This window comes from Brachyhypopomus gauderio, chromosome 9 (genome assembly GCF_052324685.1).
Source record: "Brachyhypopomus gauderio isolate BG-103 chromosome 9, BGAUD_0.2, whole genome shotgun sequence".
NCBI lineage: Eukaryota > Metazoa > Chordata > Actinopteri > Gymnotiformes > Hypopomidae > Brachyhypopomus > Brachyhypopomus gauderio.
The window spans coordinates 16129757-16139542 of NC_135219.1; the positions used below are offsets into that span (position 1 = coordinate 16129757).

The window sequence follows — 9786 nt, forward strand, 5'->3', positions numbered from 1 at the left end:
GAATAATTTGAATAATTTGTTACATATTTACCACGTCATATATCTTTCTTCTCCGAGGTTCACCTGGGGAGTAACACTGCAGTCGGAGCCTACAATACCAGTAGCCTATCATCACTCAGACACGGAATGAAAACCTGGCGTTCATCACAAGACATTTACATTGACAATATCAACACCCAGAACTTTCATTCTAGTTACATTATACTTAGCCTGATTGTGTGATTTGTGACTTGTGTATTCATCTGTATAATTTGTTTTTGTTTAATTTGTGTGTTAACGGGCCGCCCAATGGAGGATGGGTGCCCTTTTGAGTCTTGGTCCTCCCAAGGTTTCTTCCTATTCCCCACCATCTAGGGAGTTTTTCCTCGCCACTGTCGCCTTTGGCTTGCTCATTAGGGATTTGGACCCATAGTATTGTTAACCTTGTAAATCCTGTAAAGCGCTTTGTGACAACATGTGTTGTGAAAAGCGCTATACAAATATATTTGATTTGATTTAGTGTACATGCTGTGTTGAAAAGTCTAAGGACAATCCTGAAAACTTTCCAGTTACCCAATTATGGCAGTTTATTACATAAAGACCTGATAAAAATAGTTCCAAGGCACTAAACCATTCTTCCATTGTTCTCTGTCCTACGGAGCTTATTTCCAGTCTGGCACATGTAAGCCTCCTAATCAGAGTGCTCAGGAGCATCTGATCATTACAATCTGGTGCGTTAGCTTAGGTTTGGGGGGGGGGTGATAAGGTGGAGGAAGATCGTCTGAGTGCTAAGGCAGAGGGAGGGCTGGATCCTCGTTCTGCTCTGGGACTGGTCTGTTTGGACTGGAAGTGTTTCACTTAATCCTGAGGATGAGGGGGATTATCCTGGGCATCAAAACGAGTCACTTCTCCTCATTACTCCCTTCTCCCTCCTCAAATTTCACCCATTGTTAAACAGGGTGTGAGCAGGTACAGTCAAATATATGGGCAGTGTGAGTTTTGAGGTTTAGGTAAGGGGCAGATCGTGGCATATTGTTTCATCTAGGTTCTCATATTTGATTTTTTGATAAAACATTTTTTAGTATGTTAATTTAGACTTGCAATTTCCAGTAGTTCCCTTCCAAACATAGTACATAATATTTTAACTTTGTGAATAAACAGAAACTAAAATTAATATGCATGAATAAAGACATGAATTCTGTATATTGTTCATTTGTACTTGTTTAAATATGTATTACAAAGATTTAATTATGACATCCTTTTCCTTTGCAGTAATGCAGATTTAGCAATGGTAATCGTAATTTATTTTATTATGATTGAAGATGGAGTAAATAACAACCAGTTATATTAGTACAAAACATCAAAATGGCCATCTTAAAAGTGACATTCACTAAGACCAAGCGTAATGTCCTTGCCCGAGCTCTGTGGGCGCTGAATTGGGTTTCTGTGATCACGGGCCTCACCCTCTTCGGCCTGGGCCTGTTTTTGAAAGTGGAGATCCACCAGAGGCGCGAGCTCATGATCAATGAGATCATCGTGCTGCCCAATGTGCTGATGGGTGTGGGCCTGCAGCATCAATGTCCTGGGCGGAACGATCTGCTACGACCGCGCGGACTCGGCTAAGTTCCTGCTCATGCTGCCCTACATCATGTCCATGTTTGTCTTCACCTTCTGCATCCTGGTTGGGGCTGTGATATGCCACGCGATGCGCAGTGATCTGGAAGAGTCCCTGCTCTTGGGACTGCGGGACACCATGCGGTACTACGAAGACACAGTTCCAGTGTTGTGGCAATGCGTCAGAGACTGGTTCCACATCCAGTGGATTAGTCACCACTACTTGGACATGTCCAGCGGTTAGGTTGTGGATTTAGTAGACATGAGTCCCATATTCATCAGAACTCAGAGACTACTGAATCATCGTCAGTTAAAACTCCACTGTCGTTCTTTCAGGTACTGAAAGCCCACAGTGCAATATTAAGTTAGTCTATCCATCTTCTCAAGTTTTGAATTATGTTTGTAGCTTTTTCTGAACAGATTTCTACATTTGATTTAATTTGTAGAGCTGTAGTTGGTTCTCATGGACCACAGTCCAGCTAATGAAGCTGCTTCATATCTGCTTTACAGCTGAATAATCTCCTGGAGATCTAACTAAAGCCATGACAAGGCAGCAGAGCATCAGTGGTAGAGCTGAACTGTCAGAGCGGGAGATGTAGGAGACGGAATCTCCCGCGGAGGTTTTAGGATGGTGGACCCAAGCGCCTCGTCCGTGCACTGAACGATACGTACACACGCGAGGGAACAAAGTGCCAACGTGTTTTCAGTGAAAACAAAGGATGCCAGGGGAAGTAGCTGGCTGGCTGGCAAACACCGTGAGGAACAAAAAACCCTTCCCAAAAACCAAAACCAAACAGACAGGAAGAATAACAACGGGAGGAAAACTTGAGAGAGGCCAGGGAGCGGCGCAGGAAGTAAGTACTCGAATGGACAGAGAAACAAACAAAACAACTGAAACGAGCAAGAGGCAGGGTGGCGAGACACCGAGCAAAGACAATAGAGAGATGGCTTGAGGTTGACAACATGAAGCAGACAACTCAGCGGTGAGGCACTGCGTCTGTCATCCTTATAAAGAAAGGATGGTAGGTGCATGCCATCACCGCTGATTAGCCTGTGGTCTGACTCGCGGGCTCCTCCTGGTGGCGACAGGTGGAGCCGCCCTGGGGCCAGCCCTGACATAAACTTTAACCTCTTGGGAGTGTTGAGTGTGTTGGAATCAGGTACTCCCCCTCCTCCCGAGTCCTGGAAGGCCAGAGTTCAGCACAATTTGAGCAGATTTCTCTGTACAAGCATATCTGATTCAGCTGATAAATTATCTTCCACATTTGTGTATTACAACAGGCAGACCAGTCTGTTACAGACTGTGGAACTAGACGTGATTTACTCCATACTTCTGTAGATATATCTGACAGTCTCAGCAGATGATCTGTCTTTCTCCTATACTCCTCCCTGACAATCAGCTGCGAAGCAAAGTGAAGGGGAAGTCCCTTACAGGTGCTGTGCCCGTCAGCGGTTATAAAGTCAACTCTCCGAAACCCTCTATCCAACACCAAATCACCAACAACTCCACTCACTATAACTACAACTAAAAGACCCAAGAGCCGAACCTGGACCAGAAGGGATGCCAGCAAGCTCTGCTACAGTACTACAGCCAAATAATGCAGTCAGTAGGTCTCATTGAGCTCATCATCTGGCTCTTTGAGGTACACAACTTACCAGTTATTCATAGTTCATTGAACCTTTAGACGACAAAACATTTATTATTCATCCTTTAAACACCTCTATAAGACACAGACGACATTTAGGAACATATAGTAATATATAAAAATGCTTGCTTTCTACACTAGATATAGTTTTCATGTCTCAGCACGTAGTCTAAAAACATACTTGGTGAAATAAAATTTTGTGTTTCTGGATGTGATTTCTTTTTTTGTACTCTGGAATGGGATAGGCCAAAACATTAGTCTCTTCCCTGTGTCCTGTCTGTGTCCTATCTTGTCTTTTTTCTCCTTCCTTACACTTCAATCCTCTCTCTCTTCTACTCTGTACTGCACTTCACCTGCAGCTCTCTGTGCTAACGGGCATGCGCTACCTGCAGACCTCCATGGAAAACATGTTGAGGTTAGGAGATCCTGAGTCTGAGTCTGACGGGTGGCTCTTGGAGAACAGCATCGCTGAAACAGCCAATCCATAACTTCAACATCATCAAAAATCTGGGCAAATGCTACCAGCTGGACACCAACCCCAATACTGACGTGCCTTCCACCAGCCAGCAAGCACAAGAGCACCTGCAGACTAGCGCAGCCTCTGTGAGCAGCTAGTTGTGAAGAGAAGGGAACCCAAACCTTTGGGAAATATCAACCCATGCCATTAAGCAGAGGCTTTAGCAATTCTGTGCAGTGCAGGCTGAATCTTATGATGTTTCACTATTACTGCGCATGAAGACAAAGTCTAATGTGCTGTATGAGATCATGTGAACCTGATGTTCTTTCAGCAACAGACATTATCTCAATTTTGAGTTACCGAGTGCCATACAGAAGTACTTGCAAGTTCTCCAGACAAGCCATGAAAACTATCTCTGAAAGGATTCAAATGTATTCAACACACATTTGTGCAACAGTTGCCTTTTTTGTCACACCATACCAGATGTGATTGTATTACTCTAGTGGTGAAAAGTAAATGCATGTGCTTTGTAATGATATTTAGACAAAGCCGACAGTATGATACATAGTTCAAATTCATTGGTTATGACATCTGCTGGTGAAAGTGCCCATCACTTCAGTTTTGGGGGCAATGTTCTCATTCATGATGGTATCTAAAATATCACTTTTCCCCAATGACCACGTCACTGTCAAAAAAGGATTTCTAATGTGTTAGATGCAGACATGTCAGCAGTACCAATACAATACATGGCTATTGTACATGGCTAAATGGGGTGTGACGAGATCTCGTGTCACGAGATCTTGTGAGATGTAACTCAGCGAGATTTCTCATCGCGTAAAAAATCTGTCTCGCGGGATTTGTGATCCAGCAAGCAACCAGAATGACGTCGGAAAATACAGGTATTACTATTGAAGATGCCTCCGTCACTTTCAAATCGTTTGTTTGGCAGCATTTTGGGTACCCGGAAGAAATGATAAATGGCAAGAGAGTGACTGATAAGACACGGACCATATACAAACATTGTATGAAAATAATGCCGTACCCAGCGGTTAATATGAACATGATGCAGAGACATTTACAGCAGCACCACAGCTCAGTACTCAAATCAACATATCTCACTTGAACAGAGGTAGCAGGGACAGAAAGGCGCTTTGGCAAGCTGAGACAGCAAAGGATATCGGGAGCAGTGTGGGGATGTTAATATTCTAATATGTGGACATGCTAATATTCTTTAAGATGAACATGGCAGTGTAGTTGCAGCAAATTCAGTGACATACTTGGTAAGGCTCTGTTTGCACCATTTGAACTGTATTGACAGAGAAGAACTTTTTGTTTTGCGCATAATACAGTGAGTTCCCTCTTAACGACGGGTCCGGTTAACGACGGATCAGAGTTACTTTTCTTTTATTTCGCGCGGTGCGCGGAGGAGCAGTGGCAGCACAGTGGAATGTTTGGAGTGTTGTGGAGTGTAGTGGAGTGTAGTGGAGTGTAGTGGAGTTTCGTTCCACCTCATGTACCACATGTGATGTGAATGACAATAAAGTCTCCTTGAATCCTTGAATTTATTTATATAGCACTTTTCTCAACACATCAATCAGCTTTACAATTTACAACACATCAGCTTTACAATTGTATGGGTCCAGATCCCTAATGAGCAAGCCAGAGTCAACAGTGGCGAGGAAAAACTCCCTATGATGGTGGGGATTAGGAAGAAACCTCAGGAGGACCAAGACTCAAAAGGGAACCCATCCTCCATTGGGCGGCCTGTTAGCAGAAGTCTGTATTTATAATCCAAATGTAGTTCTATAGTTATAGTTGTAGTTCTAATTCCAGGCCAAGTAGTCACAGTCTCTTCAGTGCAGGGCACAGGTTTGTTTACTAACCTTTCTGTAACGTACTAATCAGGCAGACAAGGATCCAAGTGCGTATAATAGCCATCTTTATTGAAACAATGATCACAAAGCTATCAAACAGGTCAGTTACTCCGTTCAAGGTGTGTTGTGCAGGAGTGTTGTAATCGTGGTCAGGACAGTCCAGGGTCTCGCCGGTGAGACAGAAGCCAGGAGGTACAGAGGGACTAGGCGGGGGACGAGGTCTAGGAGGAGAGCAGAGGTTGGTACACAGGGAGGCAGTAACACGGAGAGAACGCTTGGTACGTGGCATGGCACCAATACTTCACAACCCGGAAGAGTGAGGGGGAAGCTTAAATAGATGCGAAGGGGAGGCGCGATGAGCGGCAGGTGAACTCTTGGACGATGTTCTCATGGCTCCTGCAGTGCTCATGGTTCTCATTCCAGGCCAAGTAGTCACAGTCCCTTCAGTGCAGATGGTGAACCTCTGGTAGGAGTTGGCATCAGCACGTCCTTTGCGGCAATGGCACATCCAACCCGGGTATCAGCACATCCACTTGCAACCCAGACCATCTCCTAGGCGCTTGTATGGAATCGTCTTGGGTAGAAGCATGCAAGAAAAGATATAAAATACTAGTTGAGTATGTGAACTTCAATTTAAACAACCGTTTATTTAAACATACATAGCTCACGTGCCAGCGATTAGCAAACTAGTCATGGTGTGTACATGGTGTATTGTCATTGAATTTCAGTGAATAACACAAAAATGAATAAGTTCATAAAATGTGTTGATTATTATTATTATTATTATTATTATTATGAAATGCCATAATATTATTTATAATCTCTCTAGGGCACAGGTTCGTTTACTAACCTTTCATTTCAGCGCTTGAACCATTTTTGCCATCTGCTCTTCTTTCTCGTCTCCTTTCCTCGGTCTGCAGAGCTCTGACTCTCTGGTTTGCTTGTGCCGGGGCAGGATGAGAGTTCTGCTCTATTGGCTGAGTTTTTCTCTTGGTCCTCTTGGACGCTGCTCTCCTGGCTCCTGCAGTGCTCATGGTTCTTCCAACTCTTCCACCAGCGTCCCAGCGTTCTCTTCCAAGAGCCCTCAGGTTTTCCATGTTTTTTCACAAACGCTCTAGCCACCATTTGCTCCACCTTCAGGCGCCATGAATCCCTTCTCAACTCTTTCTGATCTCTCTTCCTTTCACCCCTCATCCTCTTCATTTCTTGCTCTACTAGAAGATTTAGAAGACGTTCTACATGCGCCTTCATCTTCTCCAAGTCTTTCTGACATTCCGTCAGTGTTTTTCTCTCCCTCTCCCACTCTTGCTGCTTCACCTTCTTTTCATCCTCCAGTTCCTTAAGTCTGTTCTTCATTTCTTCTCTCTCTCTTGCCCACTCCATTTCTATCTTCTTGTGTTCACTGACCATCTCTCTGTTTGTTATTTTCTCTGTTTTTATTTGATCTGTTGCTTTCTTCATCATAGATATTATATTCTCAATTCTCATATTGAACATCTCCTCCCGTTCACTCAGCGTCTGTATGTCCTCCATTGTTTGTTCCTGTCCACTTCTCAGATTTTCACTTTCCATCTCAGTCTGTATACCGCAGTCCATCTTCTTTCTTATACCACTCTCCACTGTCCACTACTGTATTAATTGGTAGAAAGTTCAGCTGTGATGCTGTACAATGTTTCCTCTTTCTCAACAAATATCACACTGGTGTCGACTGCCTTGCCGTGCGGCCTTATATACGTTCGGTTATGTTGTGTTATGTCATTACTATAGAAACAGAATTCTACTAATTCACAACGTCATGTATTGTGACGTCATTTAGATTATTCAATTCATAACATCAAAGACATACCTCGGTAATTGGGGTGTCGCGAGACGTAACTCAGCGAGATTTGAGTCTCGCGGGATTTGTGATCCAGCAAGCAGCCAGAATGACGTCGGAAAATACAGGTATTACTATTGAAGATGCCCCCGCCACTTTCACATGATAAATGGCAAGAGAGTGACTGATAAGACACGGACCATATACAAACATTGTATGAAAATAATGCCGCACACCGCGACTAATACGAGCACGATGCAGAGACATTTACAGCAGCACCACAGCTCAGTACTCAAATCAACATATCTCACTTGAACAGAGGTAGCTGGGACAGAACGGCGCTTTGGCAAGCTGAGACAGGATATCGGGAGCAGTGTGGGGATGCTAATATTCTAATATGTGGACATGCTAATATTCTTAAAAATGAACATGGCAGTGTAGTTGCAGCAAATTCAGTGACATACTTGGTCAGGCTCTGTTTGCACCATTTGAACTCTATTGACAGAGAAGAACTTTTTGTTTTGCACATAATACAGTGAGTCCCTCTTAACGACGGGTCCGGTTAACGACGGATCAGAGTTACTTTTCTTTTATTTCGGGCGGTGCGCGGAGTGTTGTGGAGTGTAGTGGAGTGTTGTGTACGATAAGCTGTGGTAGCGCGATCGCTGTTTCTCACGCTGTACGCACGAGAACATTGTTCGTTTTTTTCTACTGTATTTACGATCAAAGCGTATCTAAATCTAGGGTCACGCCTAACGACGAAAACTGCTTTACGACGGACTTTTCAGTCTCTAACCCCGTCCTTAAGCGGGGACTCACTGTAATATTGTTTGCGCTTGAAAAAAATTAAAATATTTAATTTTATTTATTTTAACTTTTATGATTTTTTTTTTTCAATTTGTAGAGGAAGAAGTTTATTAAAAGTTCATGCTTACATAATAAAATATTTCAAAATGCATGTGTAACTCAGTTAAATAAAAGTCTGTTGTCCAGTCATATAATTTGTCATTTTAGTGTTCTTAAAATCTCATCTCGTTCTCGTGAACCCAATATCGTGTCTCGTCTAGTCTCATGAGCTGAGTGTATCGCCACACCCCAAATGGTACTGACTCTGCAGTTTCTACTTGGCATCAGATAATGTTATCACCCAGCTGTTAGACAGACTGGTTCTTCTAATGTTTCATTTATGTAAGCAGACCTAAACAAAGTTTATCACTAGAATTTTGCTAAAACTATTCTAAGAAACATTTGTAATTCCCATTTTAAAGTAGTTTCAACTGTAGGAAGACCAAATTAAATCAGATCACTCAGGTTTTTCATGAAATTTTCGTTTCAGTGCAAATTTCAAAACAGTTAAAATTTAAAAACCCAAAACATGAACATATGAAATTCTGAAATTTATTCTGGTTAGTACTGGAAACATACAGTAAAAAACATAGTAATGTTCATCATTGTGTGTAAACTTTATTGTCATACCATATCTTTTATAGCCGTAATATAAAGTAATATAGTAATATATTGCAGTAATTATGAAGTAATATCTAAGTTTTATAGCTGCATACTGTGGGCGAAATGCTGGCAAACTATTAAACAAGCACATATGTAAATATTGTCATGCAGACAGACAGATATGTAGTTTACCACTGAGCTTTGTCTTAGGCTGTGTTCGAAATAGTCTACTACATACTACTGGCATACTGATCGAGCCCCAAATCAGTATGTCGTATGCAATATGTGACCAAAATGAAAATTTCCAGTACGCGAAACATACCCGGATGACCTACTACTTCCGCAAAATATTCTAGTACGCGAACAGAACTATCTTCGTGGTGTACTGCATCCCATCATGCAACGCTACGTTCACGTGACCCCGTAGTGTGCTTTGCTTTTGTCTCATACTGGAAACTGTACTGCATACTACTACAAGGACCAGTATGCAGTATCCAGTATATACTGAGTCCAGTATGCAGTATCCAGTATGTAGTAGTCTATTTCGAACACAGCCTTAGTATTTTCACTGTCTGGTGGCTGACTTTGAAGCAGTGTCACAAAAGTTACTCTTTGAAGTATTGAGACTACTACTTATTACTAATATAAGTCTATGGTCTTCATTTAGTGCTGTATAGCAGAAAGCCAAACGGCAAAATGGCTTACAGAATATTTATTAGATTGCAAGAAGTCATTTTCCCCCAGTGATTCACTTGAAAAAACGGGTATTATACTGACACCTATTGGCCTGGAAGAATCAGATATTTTGCACAAAATCTGGACTACAAAGCAGTCTGATTCTTCATCCCATAAGAGCTGCACTTTATAGAAGAAATTAAAATAATAATAATAATTTTCATAAATATTGTTTGCTAAAAATTGCGGTAAAAATGACTGCGCCTGTAAGCTTTA

The 9786-nt window shown here is 42.2% G+C and overlaps 1 protein-coding gene across 1 annotated transcript; it reads left to right on the top strand.

Annotated features, from left to right (window-relative positions):
• The first annotated feature begins 1344 nt into the window (after positions 1-1344).
• prph2lb (peripherin 2-like b) lies at positions 1345-3854 on the top strand. The gene is given in 5 exon segments (XM_077016098.1): positions 1345-1544; positions 1546-1849; positions 2994-3236; positions 3599-3721; positions 3723-3854. Coding segments are annotated over 5 exon segments (1002 nt in total).
• Positions 3855-9786: the final 5932 nt, after the last annotated feature.